Source organism: Leptonychotes weddellii, chromosome 14 (genome assembly GCF_054177405.1).
Source record: "Leptonychotes weddellii isolate Sample4059 chromosome 14, ASM5417740v2, whole genome shotgun sequence".
In the NCBI taxonomy this organism is placed as follows: domain Eukaryota; kingdom Metazoa; phylum Chordata; class Mammalia; order Carnivora; family Phocidae; genus Leptonychotes; species Leptonychotes weddellii.
The window spans coordinates 74,151,854-74,171,458 of record NC_138382.1 but is presented as its reverse complement, the minus strand read 5'-3'; the positions used below and the strand labels follow the sequence as shown (position 1 = coordinate 74,171,458).

General features: G+C 57.8%; 2 protein-coding genes across 8 annotated transcripts; one reads left to right on the top strand and one right to left on the bottom strand.

The window, feature by feature from the left end:
- The first annotated feature begins 176 nt into the window (after positions 1-176).
- On the top strand, positions 177-3,569 carry ZDHHC12 (zDHHC palmitoyltransferase 12). 5 transcript variants are annotated; one of them, XM_031021085.2, is made up of 5 exons: positions 177-335; positions 1,820-1,956; positions 2,319-2,396; positions 2,587-2,750; positions 2,904-3,569. In XM_031021085.2, exons 1-5 carry the CDS (start codon positions 236-238, stop codon positions 3,232-3,234), a joined length of 810 nt encoding a protein of 269 aa, XP_030876945.2. In that variant the 5' UTR covers positions 177-235; the 3' UTR covers positions 3,235-3,569. The 5 variants fall into 5 exon arrangements, with proteins under 5 accessions (XP_030876945.2, XP_030876948.2, XP_006749910.2 ...); XM_031021088.2 differs by having other exon boundaries at positions 2,584-2,750; positions 2,926-3,569; XM_006749847.3 differs by having other exon boundaries at positions 2,584-2,750.
- On the bottom strand, positions 3,509-14,725 carry PKN3 (protein kinase N3). 3 transcript variants are annotated; one of them, XM_081803715.1, is made up of 22 exons: positions 14,403-14,725; positions 11,568-11,808; positions 11,234-11,379; positions 10,644-10,755; positions 10,444-10,571; positions 10,083-10,266; positions 9,032-9,178; positions 8,840-8,949; positions 8,590-8,733; positions 8,087-8,162; positions 7,833-8,001; positions 7,563-7,665; positions 7,387-7,454; positions 7,015-7,078; positions 6,779-6,870; positions 6,263-6,439; positions 5,249-5,311; positions 5,060-5,136; positions 4,488-4,630; positions 4,291-4,398; positions 4,095-4,131; positions 3,509-3,959 (listed from the first exon to the last, which is right to left on the bottom strand). In XM_081803715.1, the coding sequence occupies exons 1-22, from the start codon at positions 14,424-14,426 to the stop codon at positions 3,829-3,831; spliced, it is 2,544 nt and encodes an 847-aa protein (XP_081659841.1). In that variant the 5' UTR covers positions 14,427-14,725; the 3' UTR covers positions 3,509-3,828. The 3 variants fall into 3 exon arrangements, with proteins under 3 accessions (XP_081659841.1, XP_006749909.1, XP_030876944.1); XM_006749846.3 differs by having other exon boundaries at positions 4,051-4,131; positions 14,403-14,721; XM_031021084.2 differs by lacking the exon at positions 14,403-14,725 and adding an exon at positions 13,389-13,891 and having other exon boundaries at positions 4,051-4,131.
- Between the last annotated feature and the right edge of the window lie 4,880 nt (positions 14,726-19,605).

Genomic DNA, 19,605 nt, shown 5'->3' with positions numbered 1-19,605 from the left:
GGTTGGGGGAGTTACCAGCTGCGCGCGCGCCGGCCCCGCCCCCAACCTCTTCAGGCACCTGTTGGCTCAAGGGCCCCACTCAGCCGCAGCTGCCATCCAATAGGCAGCTTCCCCGACCCAATCAGGCCCCGCCCACCCCCAGACCCACCAATCCGCGCGTGGCCGCTGCCCCTCTCTCCCTTAAAGGGCCCGCCCCTCCAGGCGCTTCTTCCGGGTGGGGCCCCAGGCGGAGGAGATGGCGCCGTGGGCGCTCCTCAGCCCTGGGGTCCTGGTTCGGACCGGGCACACTGTGCTGACCTGGGGGATCACGCTGGTGCTCTTCCTGCATGATACCGGTGAGCCGGACCCCGCGCGACCCCGGACCCACCCAATCCCGCGTGGTTCCCCAGACGTTTGGGTCTCACTGGGTCTCCTGCTGAAGCCCCAGAAATCCTGGGATTCACCCCATTTCCGCCAGCTCCTGAGCCTCGTCCCCATCTATCATTCCAAGAGCCACCTGCCTTCTGCCTAATACCCAGTTGATCCCTAATAAATCCCAGCATCTTCCTGATCCCTGCCAGATGCCCTGTGCATCCCAGGACCCATCCGGTGCCCACCAGATCCGACGAGCGACCTGAGCCCCCATCTCCCCTGATCCAGGGACCCACCCGGTCCTTCCCAGGAATTGACTCCCAACCGTCCCTCCGTAAGATTACGAGGATCAAGTAGATCAAGGACTGGCACCCCGCCCATTTCCGTAGCCACTAGCTGCCCAAGTCCAGGCTCCCCACCCTCTGGAGCAAGAAAACACCGAGGGGAGTGGCCTGTCCCGCATTTCCCCATCCTCACTTCTTGCCCTGAGGTCCTCATCCACCCCACTGCCCCGACTCCACTAACATCCTTCCCCCTCTTTACCTGCCAGGCTGCCTCCAACCCAAGTTCTCACCCTCCCTCCCTGCCAACGAGGGTAGCCCCACTCCCCCCATCCTTGCTCCAGCCTCAACCCCTGGACTGGAGGTGTTGTCACTTTCCTCTCAAGACCTTCTCAAGCCTCCTCCACGGTCTTCATTCTTAAGCCTAAAAACCTGCTCAGTCTCCCCATCAAAAAGGACCCCTCAACCCACCTTCCCTTCTCTGCTCCTTTTCACAACCGCAGGGCCCCAGAGCTGTCCACACTTTGTTATCTAACTGTCCCATGCCCCTCACTCCTCGCCCCTACTCCCCCCCCAAATCCTCATTCACCCCCATGAGTTGGACAGTCCCTGGCCAGCCCCTCCTCTGTCTCTATCTCATGGGCATATCAGACCTGGCTGGTCTCCCCATCATGGAGCCGAAGGCAGGGACCCCTCCTCCCTCTCCCACACATCTAGTCAAGTCTGGCCCCTTCACCCCCTTCCTCCTTATCTATCCATCCCTTTGTCTCCACTCTTCCTGCCTGCCTGTGCCCTTGTCTAGCTACCCTCCTCTCCCTCCCGGATAGGCTCTCTGCCTCCAGGCTTCCTCCTCCTCCCCCATCCGTCTTTTCTCCAGCATGAGGGTTTTCAGAAACAGATCTGACCCCGTAAGCTTACATGGTTCCCTATCACCCTTTGCCCTCCAGATAAAATGCAGATGAACTTTTTTTTCTTTTTTTTTTTTTTGCTGGGCCCAAACTTCTCCCTCCTGTACCCTCTGCAGTGGCCACACTTGCAGACTTGACCACTCATTAAACCCCATCCCCAGGCCTTTGCTCAGCCAGGGACAGACTCTCCACCTTCAGCTACATCCCCCTACACAGAGGGGGGATGTTCTCCTGTTCGCCTCCAGCCCCAGCCTCACTCTCCTTCTCTGGCCTCTCCAGCGCTGCGGCAGTGGGAAGAGCAGGGGGAGCTGTTCCTGCCCCTTACCTTCCTGCTCCTCGTGCTGGCCTCCCTGCTGCTCTACCTGGCCGTGTCGCTCATGGACCCGGGCTATGTGAATGTCCAGCCCCAGCCCCAGGTAACCAGGGGGCCCCTTTCTCCCACCAACAGGACACACAAGGCCCCTATAACAGTCTCATGCCAGGATCTGTGCGGAGCGCTTTGCGGGGGGTACCTCAGTGAATCCTCTTAGTGGCTCTTGAACCCCCTCCTACAATGAGGAAGTCGCCAAGGCCCAGCGAGGAGAGACAACGGACAGAGGTCACACAGCTTCGCTTCACTCGGACCAGAGCATTCTGCCATACCCTCCCCCTCCAAGACACAGGGGATGGGCCCCCAACCGCGCAGACCCAGAGCTAAGCTAGCCCCCAAGGGAAATGCCCCCCTGTACCATCTGCCTCCCCAGGGGACCCTATCTTATACCCCATCTCCCACTTTCAGGAGGAGGTCAAGGAGGAGCAGACGGCCATGGTTCCTCAAGCCATCCCCCTTCGGCACTGCAGACACTGCCTGGTGCTGGTGGGTGACCAGGGACCTCACGGGAGGGCGCAGGCCGGGGGGGGGCAAGGTGGAGACTCCCTGACCTCCTGCCCCCGTGCCGTGGCCTCCCCCTCCAGGAAGGCCTCCCAGATTGAGGCCCAGCCTCCTGACCTCGTCACTCCCCTCAGGGGAGCCGGCCTTGAGCCCTCCCCCTCCATGCCCACAGCAGCCCCTGCGGGCCCGGCACTGCCGTGAATGTCGTCGCTGCGTGCGTCGCTTCGACCACCACTGCCCCTGGATGGAGAACTGCGTGGGGGAGCGCAACCACCCGCTCTTCGTGGCCTACCTGGCACTGCAGCTGGTGGTGCTTCTGTGGGGCCTGTACCTGGCATGGTGGGTGCCCGCATGCGCCTGCAAGGCGGAGAGTGCCAGGACTCCCTCTTGGCGGCCTCGGACCCTCTCCCAAATGGCCTGCCCCTCCCAGGGCTCCCTGGGGCACCCCTGCCGTCCCCCCGCCTAGCTCCCCATCTCTGTCCTGCCCTGCAGGTCTGGCCTCCATTTCTCCCAGCCTTGGGGGCTATGGCTGCGGTCCAGCGGGCTGCTCTTTGCCACCTTCCTGCTGCTCTCCCTCTTCTCTTTGGCGGCCAGCCTGCTCCTCGCCTCACACCTCTACCTGGTGGCCAGCAACACCACCACCTGGGAGTTCATCTCCTCGCACCGCATTGCCTACCTCCGCCAGCGCTCCAGCAACCCCTTCGACCGCGGCCTGACCCGCAACCTGACCCACTTCTTCTGCGGGTGGCCCTCAGGGTCCTGGGAGACCCTCTGGGCCGAGGGAGAGGACGAGGAGGAGGAGGGCAGGAGCCAGGCTGTTTAGGGTCGCTGGAGGCAAGGCCGCCATCTTGTGCCTGAAAACCAGAGAGGATGCGCCCCGCTGGGGTCGGCCCTCAGAGGGCCTGAGGTTCTTCGCTCCTGCCCATTCCTCCCAGGCCTCAGAGCAGAGCTGAATGACAGGACCCCTGCCTCAGTGGGCAGTTCTGCCCTCCAAAGGAAGAAGGGGAGGCAGAGGACCTGTGCGGGGGCTCGGGCACCAGCGACCTGGGCTTTGGAGACCTCCACCCCGCCTCCGACGCCAGGATGCCTCCAGAGGGCACAGTTTTATAAGTTTAATAATCCATAAAGCAAGTCAAGTATTAAAAAACCCAAACCAAACTGCTCCTTGCTGTGCCGCCCTTTCTGGTCCAGGTCTCCCAGGGGGTGGGGAGCCCCCCACAGCAGCCCCGCCGCTGCCACTTCAAGGCCCAAGACCCCTGAACAACCCGGCGAGGCCCAGGCCTCCAGGGCAGGGCATGCAGCTGGGCAGACAGGGCGGACGTGCCAGAGAGGCCCTCAGGGCCCCAGGAATCCTTCTGACACAAAGTCGAAGTCTCGGAAGGCGGCCTGCTGGCGGGCGGTCAGGGGGCAGCGCGGGTCAGGCGGGGTCAGGGCCGGCGGCAGCCCCGTGAACTCGCCCTCGAAGTAGCGCAGGTCCGTAGGGCCACAGAGCGTGGGCAGGAAGGGGGGCTGGACGGTGCGGGCAAGCAGGGCCTGCCAGTCGGTGGTCTGGGGGCGAGGACAGAGCTGCCTGAGACGACGAACAGCGGCCCACGCGGCCCGACGCCTCCCACTGTGCCAGGCACCCAGCACCACTCACGCTGAAGAAAGGCTGGGTCTTGACCTCCTCCGCATCCTGCTCACCCGCCCCCAGGCGCTGCTCCGGGCACTTCTGCAGGAGCTGGGCAAGAGGACGGGGGCGCTCATGGAGGGCACTCGGCCCCAGGCACTGCCCACCTGCCCAGGTCCCCCAAGTGAGCTGGGCCACAGGGCCCCCGAGAGTGGGTGGTGAGCCACGGCCGCTGTCCAGCCCGGCCCTGCCAGCCCCTGCGCTGATTACCTTCTGAATGAGCTCGAGACCTTGCACCGACAGAAAGCGGGGATATGGGGCATCCGCGTTGACGATGCAGTCAAATACCTCCTCCTCTGTGTCCCCGGGGAATGGGCACTAGGGGGAAAGGGGGCTCAGCAGGGTGCCTGAGCCACCCCCGCCCCACCCCAACCTAGAGGCCCTGGCAGCCCAGGTCCAGTGCTCACCTCGCCCACCAGCATCTCATAGAGCAGCACACCCAACCCCCACCAGTCCACAGCCCGTGTGTAGGCCTCCTGGGTTAGCACTTCCGGGGCCAGGAACTCTGGGGTGCCGCAGAAGGTGCTCGTCCGGTCCCCAAAGCCGATCCCTGCAAACCAGCATCCACACTGGTGCCGGCCCAGTGTGTCTCATCCACATAACCTCAGTGGGTGTGAGAATCAACAGCCAACCCTCATGACCTCAGGTACCGAACCCCGTGCCAAGCCCTGCCCCATACCCTTGGAGGTGGGAGCGTTTTTATGCCATCAGACAGGAGGAAGCGGAGCCTCAGCCAAGCTCACATGCCAAGGTCATGAAGAAAAAGAACCCGGTGCCCTCTCCCACCTTGAGTACGGCCTCTCCCTCTGGCTGAGGGCAAGCTGGGGCTCTTTAAGAGCCTCTAGGGCTGGGAAGGAAAAACCAGTGTGTCCAGCTCGTCCCTGGAATGAGGGCTGGGGTGGGGGTGGCCCAGACCCTGCTGGCCTGGGCTGGGCGAGCAAGGCTGGAGGACAGGGGATCCTGGGCAGGAGGCACCCACCTTCCTTACACAGCCCAAAGTCTGCAATCTTCAGGAAACCCTGGGCATCCAGCAGAAGGTTATCCAACTTCAGGTCCCTGAGGGTGCGGGGGGCAGATCAAGGGGGCCCTGGAGCATCGCAGGAGGAGGGCAGTGGATGCTCCTTCACCACCCCACTACCCACCCCCCAGCACCTCCGGGGCAAGTTACCTGTAAATGATCTTTTTCTCATGTAAGAATTGCAACCCGAGGACCACACAGGCCAGGTAGAACCTGTGGGTGGCATGGGGGGAAGTTCAGGCCCAAGACTGTGGGGGGCAGGGCGGGGAGACACCAGGATGGCCCTGGCCCCGGCAGCCCTGGGTGGCCCAGCCAGAGTCAGGTTGGATGAGAGCCTGAGGGGAGCCTCCCGCCACGGGGAGGGGCAGGGGAGAGCGGATGCTTCTCCAGACAGTGGCCCCAAGGCTGCTGCCCGCTGACAGCCTACCCTTCTTGGGCTCTGAGATTGTGCCAGGAATGAGGCCACGTGTCCTCACGGCTTACTCTCCCACATCCTCCCAGCCACCCGCAGCTGATACTCATCACATCTGTTTTTCAAAGGAGGATCTAAGACTCCAGGTCAGGGATGCATCTGGGGTCACACAGCTAGTGGCAGACCCAGACCCCAGGGCCTGCACTCTGCTGGGCAAGAAATAACTCCAGGGGCGCCTGGGTGGCTCAGTCAGTTAAGCGTCTGCCTTCGGCTCAGGTCAGGATCCCAGGGTCCTGGAATCGAGTCCCACGTCGGGCTCCTTGCTCATCGGGGAGCCTGCTTCTCCCTCTGCCTGCCGCTCCCCCCTGCTTGTGCCCTCTCTCTCTCTTTCTCTCTCTCTGACAAATAAATAAAATCTTTAAGAAAAAAAGAAAAAAGAAATAACTCCAGCTGCTAGTCACTCACTAGTCACAGGTTCCCATACTCCACAATTTATAAACATTGGGTTCATCTACCCAACAAGCCTGTGAAATAGTTCTCATTCGCCCCATTCACAGCTCCGTAAACCAAGGCCCAAGGTCACAGTGCTGAGAGAGCTGAAGAGAGCTGACAACCAGGATTTGAACCAAGGCTTCCCTGACTCCACACCGTTCTGCTGCTGGGCACCCTGGGGGAAGCAGGGTGAAGGGAGTGGGCAGAGGGGACCGGGGAAGGCTCGCTGGAAGAGGCAGACAAGAAGGGTGGGCACCCACCGGGCCTGGGGCTCAGGGAAGACGTCCTCGTGGATCTGCATCATGAGGTCGCCACCGGGTGCAAACTCGGTCACGAAGCAGGCGTGGCTGGAGGTCTGGAAGCAGGCAAGGAGGGAGAGCAGGAAGGGGTGCCCCGTGCGGCCCACGGCCTCCAGGATGCGTTTCTCGCAATACAGGCTGCGATGGGGGAGGGGGGAGAGGGGGCGTTTGGAGGGAAGGAAGACCCCTGTTAGCTGAGCCCTGCCACCCACACAACAGCCCTGGCCCTCTGGGTCTTCAAAGTGCCAGGCGGTAGAATGATGGTTTCTACGTCTCAGGCACAGAGAAGAAGGGACCCGCCCAAGGCCACCCAATTAACCGCTGCAGGTGCTAGAGAGAGAACCCAGGACTGGCTGGCCCCAGAGGGTCACCTCTTCAAAGCCCCAGGAGCACTCAGCTGCCTTCCGGTGCCCCCAGCCCAGGCCCGCCACCCGGGGTTCCCTCCAGCGCCGGGTACCCACGGGCCTGACTACACACCTCTCCATCTCATCCCGGCTCAGCACCTCCTGCTTCTTGAGCGCTTTGATGGCGTAGTATTTCCCCGTCCCCTTGAACTGGACCAGGAGGACCTGGGGACCAGAAAGAGCTCGGGCTCCAGGTGGACAGCACGAGGCATCCTTTGCTCCCCCCACCCATGGCCCCATGGGTCACAGCCTCCTCCCAGCTCAGGGGCCTGCTCACCCACTCCCATGGTACCCTCCTCAGCCCACTACCTTTCCGAAGTGTCCCCGGCCCAGCACGGCCAAGCAGCGGAAGTCCTGAAGCCGGGGGGGTTTCCTGCAAGAGAGAAGGCACGGGAAGCCCCCTGAGACAAGAGCTGGGCCTCCATGAATTGCTGCTCCAAACCGTCCACACCCTGTCCTGGGCTGTCCCCACCAATGAGACTGGAAAGCCTGGGGGTGGGGGTGGGGGGTTCCTGGGACAGAGGTTTCCTAGAGTCTAGAATGCAGCTGGAGCTCAATAATGTGGGTTTAGTGAGTAAGAACCTGAGAGCAAGGAGCATCAGATGATGTCTGAATGGACACGCGAACACCCAAAGGAGTAGGTAAATGTCTCAAGCATAAAAGTGAGCCTGACGGGGGTACCTGGTGGCTGAGGTGGGAGGAGGCGGCCCGAGTCGCGTCCTGGGCTCCATGTGGGGGCGTTTGGTGCGCTGCGAGGGCAGAGGGGCTCAGAGCAGAGCCGGGCTTCCTGCCCTCTTTCCCTCCAGCCCCGCCACCCCTAGCCCAGCAGCCCCCGGGGGCCACCAGCACCCCCTCACCGGGATCTCCTCGGGGGTCGGCTCCCGGGGCAGGTAGAGGCGTGGGGGCTTGGGCGGGGGCCTCGTCTCTTCTCCCAGGGGGCTCTTCTTGGGTGGGAAATTACTACGTGGAGAAAGCAGACACGTGGCAGGGCACAGGCTGATGGAAGAGCCATGGGGACGGACACACAGCGATGCCAGCGACAGACAGAGGGTCACAGGGTGAGCGACACCAGTTGCACCCGGAGAGAGGCAGAGGAAGGGGGCAGCCGAGGCGGGGTGGCTCCTCACCTGGGCGAGGCAGGGTCAGTAGCTCCCCGGGGTGTGGCCGGGCTCTGGGGGCACGCTTTCGGGGGGCTGATCGTGCTTGGGGAGCTGCAGGGGGGCAGCAGGCTCATGACTAAGCGTCCCCAGGCCGCCATGCTGAGGTTCATCTGCGAAGCCCTCAGGAAGTCCTGACCTGGGACAAAAGGGGGGCTCAGTCCCAAGGCCCCCAACGGCCCCTTCCCTGCCCCCTAACTGCACAGCCCTCTCCCCGTCCGCACCTCTGCGTTTAGAGAAAATGCGTTTCTGCCTCTGCAGCCGGGGCCTCCTCTCAAAGACAGGGTCACAGAAGGTCACCTGCGGGGGCAGAGGGCAGGGCTGGAGACCGGTCCTCTCCCACCCCACCTACCGCCAGGGCACCTCGCTGCTCTCCAGGATCCCAGTCTGAGCCTCCAGTGCAATGATGCAAGAGCCAGAGGGGCCCAGAGAGAGGGATTCAGTGTCTGCCTTGGTACCAGTGGGGAAACTGAGGCCCAGAGAAGAGAGGCACTTGTCCAGGGTCGCACGTGGGGCTAGGCAGTCAGGACCAAGACGTGGGCCTCTAGACTCCCACGCGGTCCTCAGACAGGGGCTGGGGATCCTTAGATCCTGGAGACCTCCTCCCTGCGGGCCCCCATCTCCACTCCGATGTGCAGATGGGTCACCTAGTCTCGAAGGGCCTTCTAGCTCGGATGGAGCCGGGGCCCGTCCAGGGCAGGGCAGGGCAGGGCAGGCTAGGGGGCACCTGGGCAAAGAGCAGTCCCTGGGGCACCAGACTGAGGGAGAGCTGGTGACAGGCATTGTCCAGGAAGTCCTCCAGCCGCAGGAAGGCCAGGCCACACAGCTGCCGCCAGTCTCGCCAGCGCACCCCGATCTCCAGCTCCCGGGCCTGGGTCGGGGAGGCCGGGTTGAGGAGCGGGGCACGGCACGTGCCCCCACTTGGCCGGCCCCCCGCCCCGCGGCCTGAGGGCACACCTGCCCGCCCCGGGGCTCACCCGCTCCAGGGGGACAACAAAGGTCTGGTCCCAGGACTGCTTGGCCACCGGCCCCCAGCCAGTCTGGCCCACGACACGATTGTCCACCTTCAGCACAGCCAGCACCTCAGCTGTAGGGCCAGACAGGGAGTCAGGGCAGGCGAGGGGTGGGGGTCCTCTGCTGCCCCCAGCTCCCTGCGGCCCCCTACTCACTGGCCAGATCTCCTCCACCGCGCTGCGGCTTGGCCCGGCTCCGGAGCCAGCCCTGGGAGGGGCTCCCGGCCAGTGCCGCCGCTGGGGACCGTCCAGGCACGGCTGTCAGCAGCTGCTCACAGCCCAGGAGGTGGACCTCCAGCGTCCCTGCGGGGAACGTGACAGCGTCAGGTACCATTCTCCCACTGCCACACTCAGGTCTCCCAAAGATGGCCGAACCCACACCCTGCCCACATTAGTTGGGCTGTTTAGCCAGGAGACAGGATATAAAGTGGCCCCAAGTAGCCAGCCGAATTCTAGGCCTTTTAATAAGCCATGCCCTGCCCTGCCTTCCCCAACCTGTCTACTTGGCCAACTCCCAGAAGCCCTTCAAGGCTAAGTGTAGACACCACCTCCTTCAGGAAGCATTCCTGATTCCCCAACACCAGGTGAGGGAGCGCATGCAGCCCCTGTCCTTCCCCTTCTCAGCTCTGCTCACAGTAGGATGTGGCCCGTCTAACCCTGAACGAGCTCTGACCGGGGAAGGGGCTGGGCTCTCTGGCTGGCCCTGTGTCCCGGGTAGGAAGTTCAGGGTTTCCAAAGTCAGCATGCTTAGATTATTTGATGATGATAATTCAGCTACAATTCAGACAAATCCAGCTCAGGGATAAGAAAGGACTTTCCAGTAGTCCAAACTGCCCAGGACTGGGTACCACGGCCTCCAGGGCTGTGAGCTCCCCTAACACGGACGCTCTAACCATCGTCATGGTTACTCATTTAAATAACAGCTTTGCTGCTTGTGTGCGGACCATGCCGGCACTGTGCCTAGCGCTTCACACGCGACAACTCACTGAATTCCACAGCAACCCCACGGACGTAGGTGCTGTCATCAGCCCCATTTGACAGAAGCATAAACTAAGGGTCCAGAGAGCAGAAGTCTGTTGCCCCAGCTCACGCAGCTAGGGGGCTGCTGGACCAGAGTTGAAACTCTTCTCCAGAGTTCTCCCCCTCTGTTTCAGGGTGCTCGCTGGGAGAAAAGGGGAGCCCTGACGTGGGAGGGACTCCTGGCTACCTGTCATGGCGGTGGGCTTCACAAGCACCCCTGAAGGCTGGGGGTTCCCAGACCCAGCGGTCCGCAGCTCCCGGGCCACTCGGCCGCGCAGAGGATGAGCGGGAGGCAGACCCTCCAGCAGCTGCTCCAAGGCCAGCCGCAGGAGGTCCAGTTTCTGGGAGGACTCCTGCAGCTGGGCGTGAGCCTGTGGAGCGGAAACGGGCAGGGGGGACCGGTCCATGAAGCACGGCGGCCAGGGCCAGTGGCTCGGGCCACCTGCCCGCAATGAGGCCCCGCACGGCCCGGCCACAGTGCAGAGGGTGGCGTGGGGACAAGCAGACGCTCAGAGAGGAGCAGCAACGGGAGGGCACCCTGGTCTGACCTCGGCCAGCGCCTTCCGGTCTTGCGTTCGCCGGCCACCCAGCAGCTTTACCACGTTCTTGGCACCCTCGGCCACGGCAGCCTCGATGCGTAGCCGATGTCTTAGCTCCTCTGCCAGCAGCTCGGGACCTGGGAGGAGGGGTCAGCCCTCAGGCCCATGCCCTGCTCTGCCCGGCCCGGCCCCGCTTCCCCAAGCCTCACCTGGTTCCGGGGACCCACTGGCTTCCAGGCTGCTGATCTTCATCCGCAGCAGGGCCACCTTCAGCTGGCTGTCCCGCAGCATCTGCTGGGCAGCTGCCAGAAGCTTCCTCTCCTATGGGGGCATGACATATGCCCCCACCGAACCAGGGCCAGCCCTGAGCCTCCCTGGTCAGACCAAGGCTGAAGCCAAGCCTCCTTGGTTAGCCTCGGTCTGGGGCAGAGCCTCCTCCATCAGATGAGACAAGAGCTGGGGTCAAGCTTCCCCCATCCCATCAGGGCCGAGCTCCCCACATCATGCTGGGAGTTGGGGCCGCAGGTGGACCTTCCCTACTAGACTGGGAACATGGCCTGGGGTTTCCCCATTAGACCGAGTTTTGCCCTCTCTGTTAGATTAGGGGTTCAAGCCATGCCTTGCCCACCAAGCTGAGATTTGGGGGCTGTGCCTCCCCCATCAGACTAATGGTTAAGAATGGGTCTCCCTTATAGGGTCACTGGCCCAGTTGCATTCCCTCTCAGAACAGGGGCTGGGGCAGCACTTCCCCTAACAATCTGAGAGCCACATCTCCCCGCTCAGACCCCAGGAGCCTTACCTTGGGTGTGCCATTGGCATACGTGTGTGTCATATTCTCTGCCCCCTGCTTCACCTTCAGCTCCACCTGCAGCTGCCTCTGGAGAGCCTCCAGGTGCCGAGCCCTGGGCTGCGCTGCAGGTGGCTGGGGGCCCGCGGCCACAGGTTCTGTGCACAGTGTGGGGCCCATGAAGCCCTGACCCAGAGCCAAGAGCCCCCTGCCCTATGGCCTTGCTCTCTCCTCCCCTCCTGGGCAGGGGTACACCTGCAGAGGCTCTGAGAGGGCTCAGAGCCGAGGTCGAGGAGCTGGGTGGGCCCGGCACCTCCTGTCCCCAGGGGTGCGACCCCTCACTCACCGGCCAGGCCGGGCCCAGGGCCGGGCAGCAGGATGCGCGCATGCAGCGCCCTCAGCTCTCCGTGTAGCTGCTCCAGGCGGCGGTTGGAGGAGCGCAGGAGTTGCTGCACGTGGCCCAGGTGGCGGCGATCTGTGGCTACCCTCCGCAGGTTCTCTACACCCTCCTTGATTTTCAGCTCCTTCTGGATGGCCCGGCGGATCACCTCTTTCTCATCCTCCGGGGGCCGCTGCCGGGCCCCAGGCTGTGGAATAGCAGAGCAGTAATGCCCCCCGCCATCCCAGCCACCAGCGGCCTCGGGTCCCCCGAGACGGAGGGAGAAGGAGGTGTGCCCAGCAGCCAGGATGGACCCCCAGGGCTCGGGAGGCCTGACCTTCCAGCTAGTATCCCCAGGCCAGATGCAAACCCCGAAGCTATGCATTCCACCCATGTTCCTGTCCTCTGCCACTAGGGAGGAGGGAGAGGGAAAAATTGGCAATGTTTACAGTCGACTCTTGAACAACACAGGTTTGAACTGCGCGGGTCCACTTATAAGCAAATTGTTTTCAATAAACACAGTACAGGGCTGTAAATGTATTTTCTCTTCCTTACGATTTTCTTTTTTTTTTAAAGATTTTATTTATTTATTTGACACAGAGAGATAGAGAACACAAGCAGGGGGAACGGCAGGCAGAGGGAGAGGGAGAAGCAGGCTCCCTGCTGAGCAGGGAGTCCGATGTGGGACTCGATCTTAGGACCCTGGAATCATGACCTGAGCCGAAGGCAGATGCTTAACCAACTGAGCCACCCAGGCGTCCCTCCTTACGATTTTCTTAATAACGTTTCCTTTTTTTCTAGCTTCCTTTATTGTAAGAACACAGTATAGGATACACAAAACGTACAGAATAGGTGTTAGTCAACTGTTGATGTTATCGGTAAGGCTTCTGGTCGCCAGTAGGCTATTAGTAGTTAAGTTCTGGGGGAGTCAAAAGTTATACATGGATTTTCAACTGCCTGGAGGGGAGTCAGTGCCCCAGACCCCTGGGTTGTTCAAGGGACAAAAAAAGTACATGGTGTCAGGGTCTGTTCTGAGCTTTGCATACATTAATTTATCAATCCTCACAACAATCCCATGAGGTAAGTATAGTTATTATCCCCATTTTACAGATGGGGAAGCTGAGACACAGAGAGGTTAAGTGACTTGCCCATGGTCACAACACCGAGAAGGGGATGCCACCCTCTCCTCGCCAACCCATCGGGCTGCCCTCTCCAAGGCTGCGACTCCAGCTGAGATTTGGGGCCAGAAAGGAGGCTAGGGAGCCACCCAAGGTCACACAGAGAGGGCAGCCAGAGGCCTGAGTAGGGGCCAGGGATGTTCCCTCAGGTAGCAAAGCAGAGGCTCAGAGAGGGGCTGAGGAGGTCTCTGGGAGCCATTCCCAGCTCAGCTACTGGGAGGAAGTAGAGGTTTTCTCATACTTCACCCCAGGTGGGAGCAAGGAAGAGGAAAAGCTCCTTCTCAGAAGCCAACATTTCAAACCAACCAGTGCCAAAGCTGACCTCAGCCCAGGGTAACCCATGGTGCCCCCCACTCCCCATGGACTCCTCTGGGGCCTCCACCTTACCTCTCGGCTCTCCATCTCCTGAGCCCAGTGTTAGGGGTGCCACCCCAGCCTCAGGGACGCCCCCACCCCAGGCCTGCGCTGGGCTGCTGGCCTGGCTGTCAGAGGGCAGGGGCGGGACTCAGGAAATCCTTTGAGGGCCCTAGGCCAGAGGGCCAGAGCCAAAGGCCTGAGCAAACAAAGATCCCATGGAGCGGGGGGCCCGGCCACCGGGGTCCTGACTCACCCAGCTGCCGCTGCTGGGCGGAGGTTCACAGGAAATCGGAAAATGTGTACAAGCCACTCCTGGAACAGGCGGAGGGACCTCCGGAGGAAGGGGGTGGGAGGGGGCAGAGGCAGCACTTAAGGTTGCCTGAGACGGTGGGTGGGGGCACTCGAGGAGTCCTGCGGAGGACACTTTGCCCTTGGGCATACCCCATGGTCCTGTCTGCTCTGGGTTGGAATTCTGCCAAGTACACACACGTCCGCCTTTCTGCTCTACAGCTGGGACCCCACCCCATTTGCTCTGGGCAGACCTCCACCCCTCCCTCCCCACTAACAAACACACAGCTTTGGCTGCTGTGTCCACCAGCACCTATTGCCAGGGCTGGCAGGAACCCCGCCGCCCTCGCCATTTGGACTAGAACCCTCTGTGTACCCGAAGGTTCCCGCCCAGGTGCTGGGCCAGGCCCCCCCAGTTCTGTCCAATTGTGTCCAACTGGATTTTGTCCAATCCCCACATGCCTTTGTGATCTGGGAAGGACCCCCCCCCACAAGTGCACAGAGATTGGCCCCCTCCAAGTCCCTCTTCTTCCTGCACACACACACACACACACACACATTCCTCTCCCCCCAGGACTGGTCCCAATGTGCCCCCACGGCCCCCCTTTGCTTTCCAGGCAGACTCCTACCGGTCTTACAGTCCCACAGGGAAGAACCGATTTGGGGAAACTTTGGGACCCATCCTGGTGGCCCTGACTGCGGATTCGGACGTGCTCCTGCGCTGGCCTGACTAGAGGCTCTGAGTCACTTGGGGGTGATTTGGGGACGTTTTCAGGGGACATGAACGACTCACCCCCATGCTCAGGTCTGCCCTGCGAGGTGTAGCGAAGCCCGGGGCCGGGGCTGAGAAGGGACCCGGGAGGGGCTGGGGGTCGGGTCTAGGGGACGCGGCCGGAGCTCGGGGCGCCCGCGGCGTGAATGAGACTTCCCGACCCCCTCGGCCCGCGCCCGCAGCCCTGCCTCTCTGGGCGCCGTTCACCTGCCGCGGCGCCCCCTCCTCCATGGCGCCGCTCCGGCCGCTCGGCCCCTCCTCTCGACCACTGTGGTTCCGGAAGCCTCTGCCCCACCGCCAGGACTTTCAAACTTGAAACTTCCCGGGAAGCCGAGCCGCAGCCGCGGGATCGGGCGCCCCCTCCCGAGGTCGGCTGGCCCTCGCGGGACTGGGATCAGCGCCGCCTCTCGGCTGCGAGAGGTCAGCGCCCGGGACCCTACTCCTCAACCCGAGGCCCCCGCGCATCCCCGGCTCCCACGTTCCGCGGGCTTTGGGGCCCAGCGCCCCTTTCCTGAGGCCGCAGTTCCGGCTCGGTATGACGCTGAAGCCCGCCCCGGGACAGAAGGGCAGGAAGGGACATTTCCTGGGCCGGGGTTCTCTAGCTGCCCTGAGGGGTGGCAGGGTGGCGATAGCGCCGCCTGCCGGCCGCGGGACACTGCCGGGGCGGCCGGCCCGCTCCAGCCCGGCTCAGCGCCTTCCTCCGAGCCCCACCACCTGGTTCCCGCCCCCAAGTTTCTCGTAGTCTTAGATCCTTGGTGTCAAATGGGCTAATCCCAAACCTGTCTTGGCCCTGTCTAGAGTCACTACTCTAAGAAGGTATACGTCTCAAAAAAGTAAAGCCTCGCCCAAATCATGCCAAATTACAAAGGACAGATGAATAAACCAAACATCTCTGGGCACCTGGGTGGCTCAGGTCATGATCCCAAGGTCCTGGGATTGAGCCCCACGCTGGGCTCCCTGTTCAGCGGGGAGTCGGCTTCTCTCTCTCCCCCTGCTTGCACCCTCAAATAAATAAAATCTTAAAAAACAAATAAAACCAAGTTATCTCTCAGGTCCCCACCGCTCAGAGTGGAGCTTTCTGGGTCAGCCAGAGCCACTATTCTTCCCTTGCCCTAAAGAACCCATCCAAACAGAAGACACGTTTACATCTTAGGAAATAGCCACAACTTCAGGAAAGCCAATCGGTGGGCACTGACTGACCTGGCAGTGGCTTGCCTGTGTAGGAATTCTAGGATCCTGTGCTAACCAGCACTCTGTGCCAGGACTTCACTGGAAGGAGCCTGGTCCAAGGGGCTGGGAGTAGGGGTCAAATATTGAAGGTGGCTGATTTGCTGACTTGGAATAGGCACCCTCCAGTGCTTTTACTGAAGGAAATGTCACTTCCACTTTGCTCTGACCACCTCCCCAACAGAGTGGAGAAGGTGATGCTGACAAGCCATGGACAATCCTGGGTTGTCCTGCAATGGGAAATCAACCAAATGACACCAACATATGCGAAGGCAACTTGGTTCAGTGGGGGGCATGCCTACAGTTCATAATCAAAGGCAAGTCGAGACACTTTTACACATGGGCGCAGAGTTGCTGAGGGCTTAGACAACAGCACATAGTAGGCTCTTTTAAGTGGGTTATCATCAAGATGCGCTGAGCTGAATGTTAACTAAGCATAATTAAGCAAAAAGACTATCAGTTTCTGACTGCAGGTCATAAGATTGAGGGAAAGCACAAACAAGCGAGCAAAGCAGGTGTCTCCCATCTTGAGGATCATTTATCTACTCCTACAGCCAAGAAAGCTGAATTATGCGGAAGAACTCAAAACGATTTTCCAACTTTGCTGTGTTTCACTGCCTCACTGGTCAGTAAAGGAAAGGAGGTCAAAAGTAGCAGAATCCATAAACCCCAGGCTGGGCAAACCCACAAGGAAACCAAATCCTAGGCTGATGGAGGAGTCTGACCAAATAGCTTCAACTTGTCTGATACTTCATGAAATTGTAATTCTTAAGAAAATTGAAGTTCAGGCGCCTGGGTGGCTCAGTCGGTTAAGCGACTGCCTTCGGCTCAGGTCATGATCCTGGAGTCCCAGGATCGAGTCCCGCATGGGGCTCTCTGCTCGGCGGGGAATCTGCTTCTCCCTCTGACCCTCCTCCTTCTCGTGCTCTCTGTCTCTCATTCTCTTGCAAATAAATAAAATCTTTAAAAAAAAAAAAAGAAAGAAAATTGAAGTTCACTTCACATTCAACATCCAGGAAATACTGAATGGTGCACAAACAACTCTCCTGCTAATTGGCTACTAAAACTATATAAACAGGGGCGCCTGGGTGGCTCAGTTGGTTAAGCGACTGCCTTCGGCTCAGGTCATGATCCTGGAGTTCCAGGATCGAGTCCCACATCGGGCTCCCTGCTCAGCAGGGAGTCTGCTTCTCCCTCTGACCCTCCTCCCTCTCATGCTCTGTCTCTCATGGTCTCTCTCGCAAATAAATAAAATCTTAAAAAAAAAAAATTTAAAAAAAATAAAACTATATAAACATCAAAAAAAAAAAAACACCTATATAAACATCAACCCAAAAGAAACGTAAAACTTTCTGGCAGGGTACATTAAAAAAGTTTTACTTTCTTTACTTTTTCCTTCCCAGTATTGCAAACATCAATCCATCTATGTTTAGATTTGCCTCCCTTGGGTAGGAGGAGCATGTAATGTCACCAACTAATCAAGTTGGCACACACCCTCCACTATTCTTGTTCTAATCACAAAACTGCAGTCCTTTGCCTTGGACCTGAAACTTCTAAGTCTTCATGAACACAGCCACATGTTCTAAAGGGAATGGTCACTGCCGGTGTTGGGGGGGTCGGGGGGAAGGGACGCACTACTTTTCCAAAGGCTAAGATGTCCTCTTTAAACAACTGGAATGGCTATTCATTCATCTCCTAAAGAACTTGTCTTGATCTTCAGAAACTCTGAAGTTTTCATCCTTTGCAACAGAATTCCATTCTTGAAATGGCCAGAAAGACTTCATAGCAAAACTTAACCAAAATGGCAGAAAAACTAAACCTATGTTTTAGGGACCAAGTAAAACCCTGAAACCAGTTGTTATAGAGCAGTAGTGATAAAAACGACCAAATTAGCTCAGAAACACAACTGACTAGGAATCCTTTGAAGCCCAAAAGTCCCCCAAATCCATCAAGTCAAAAATCCATACCTTTTGGCAGCCAGCCAGCTAACACAAGTGAAACAGGCCAGATGTAAAACCAATCGCAACCCAAGGAGAAAGGCAGGATTCTGTGGACATTTAAAACTCTACATCCTAGAGCCAGAGCTGCGTCAACCTGCAGGGCCTGTCACAGAGGTCAGGGAACAGTTTAAGTCTTTTAGAAATCAGAAAGAACATCCTTGGAGAAACCACCTCAACTGCAGGGATGGTCTAAAAGAACATATTCCTTCAGGTTTCAAATGAAACCTAAGGATACATTACCAGATAGATACATTATCCATACATTATCCTCTGTGCCCCAGTTCATGTAGTTTACTCCCTCATAAGTGGAGTTTGGCACAGCTTTGGCAGACGCCCTCTTCCCTGAGAAAGTACCTCAACAGCCACCACTTGCCCTCCTTTTGAAATGTCCTGTACCAAAGAAGTTTTAAGCCATTCATCTGGCACTTTCCAATACACACTTACTTGCCTAAGGGCCAGCAATTGGGCAAAGTGCACTTGCTACTCTTTCCAGCACTTTCCAGCACACTCACACTGCCACTTGCCGGCCTCACAGCCCAGCTCTCCTTCACAGGATTTGCAGGCACATGGCAATCTCAAAGGTGATCTCAATAGTTGGAAGTTATCTTTAAGGGCTATTTTTTTAAAAATCACCTTCTCAAAAGGAACATTTTAAGATTGGATTAAACTCATGGTGACGTATTATAACCTGACAGCGCTCTTATCTCACCAGCCCGTAAGAAGTCAGTTTTAGTAAGCTGTTAACTTTTGAGTAACAAAAATTACAGGCCTACTTAATGAGTAATAATTCAAGCTACTAGGGATATTTTGCTAGCCAAGAGTCCTTTAAACATTGAGACTTCGATAGGAAAATATTCAATCCCTTCAGGAACTGACTACATTCCAAAGAAGTTTCTTTTCCATGACCTTTATACCTACCCTTTCATACCGACATGATCTCTGCTATACTGTACAATTTGAAGAGCAGTTCCCCCCCCCGTCACTATGAACACAAATCACACAGAAAAGCTTCCTTATGATCTCAATCCAAAAGCAAGTAACATGTCTCTACAAAACAAGGAGAATGACCCCAGTCAAAAAAAATCTTTACGTTCCTTTATTGGAGCAAGATTCCTGACCAGTATACAGTGATGTATTACTAAACAAGACCTGTGCAGAAATTACATACTATCCATCTAGACAGGTTTTCATTACACTTTGCCTATTGATGGAATAGTTCCATTTATAAAGTTTTATACATCAAAAAGCTTTGAATTTTGACCAGGCTGTCCATTAATTCATCTCTGAAAAAGTTAAGTGGCATTTAATTTTAGCTACTATAATTTACAGCATTAAAAAGTTTATGCATTAGGCAGCTTCCCAAAATGGTATCCTATGCACAATGGCATTTAGCAGAGCAGGGCCCGGCATCTCACCCGGATTCACACAGACAGGCCTCGCTGGAGAGCTATATGCTAAATAGCTAGTACTTTGAGACAAAAGTACTCCTGAGTTTCTTACCACCAATACGGACTTCTTACTCTGAGAGTCTGTCTTCTCGGCCAAATTTCATAGTACCAACGAAGACATGCCAGTAACTGCCTTGCGTGTAACTTGGCATTAGAGCACCAGGTCTGTCTGATGGTGGTGGCAGGCACTATTATTATATCCAGGTAAATAAAGGCCCATTTTTAAAAATGCCAATTTGAGACACAAATCAAGGGCACAACATAATCAGAACTGAGTTTTGAGCAATCTGGTATCCCGACTGATGTGAAGATTTCAGAAACTGACAGCAAATTGTACCCACAATGGCTCCTGGCTTTGGAGACATTACTACATTGATTCAGATCCCTTTCTCAGTCCACACAGCCCTGAGGTCACCCTGCAAAGTGCGTATCAAAAAATACGGAGTCAGGGTGACAAAGTTTGACAATATGTTATACAAGTCAAACTTGGAAAATCATATTAAATACACCTGTTCTGAGAGAAAAGCATCAAATCCTTTGTGTACACATTTAGTTTTATTGTAACAAAGCAACTTGTACACTTTTAACGTTTAAAACTGAGCATCATCTTTCCTTTCCAGTGAAACAAAAAGAAAATTTAAAAATAAACAGGAACAAAATTACAATAGAGAATGTCAATTCCAAATAAGATCCTACAGGTTCTGCTGATTCTCCCATCGAGTGGCAGGGCTCAAG

Coding starts and splice junctions, on each gene's coding strand:
- ZDHHC12 (XM_031021087.2), top strand. CDS start 236: ATGGCGCCGTGGGCGCTCCTCAGCCCTGGGGTCCTGGTTCGGACCGGG. Junction 1,957..2,318: donor ATGTCCAGCCCCAGCCCCAG/GTAACCAGGGGG, acceptor TCCCACTTTCAG/GAGGAGGTCAAGGAGGAGCA. Junction 2,397..2,583: donor GCAGACACTGCCTGGTGCTG/GTGGGTGACCAG, acceptor CCATGCCCACAG/CAGCCCCTGCGGGCCCGGCA.
- PKN3 (XM_031021084.2), bottom strand. CDS start 13,574: ATGCCCAAGGGCAAAGTGTCCTCCGCAGGACTCCTCGAGTGCCCCCAC. Junction 8,734..8,839: donor TTGTTGTCCCCCTGGAGCGG/GTGAGCCCCGGG, acceptor TCCCCGACCCAG/GCCCGGGAGCTGGAGATCGG. Junction 4,631..5,059: donor CTTTGGGCTGTGTAAGGAAG/GTGGGTGCCTCC, acceptor GCTGGTTTGCAG/GGATCGGCTTTGGGGACCGG.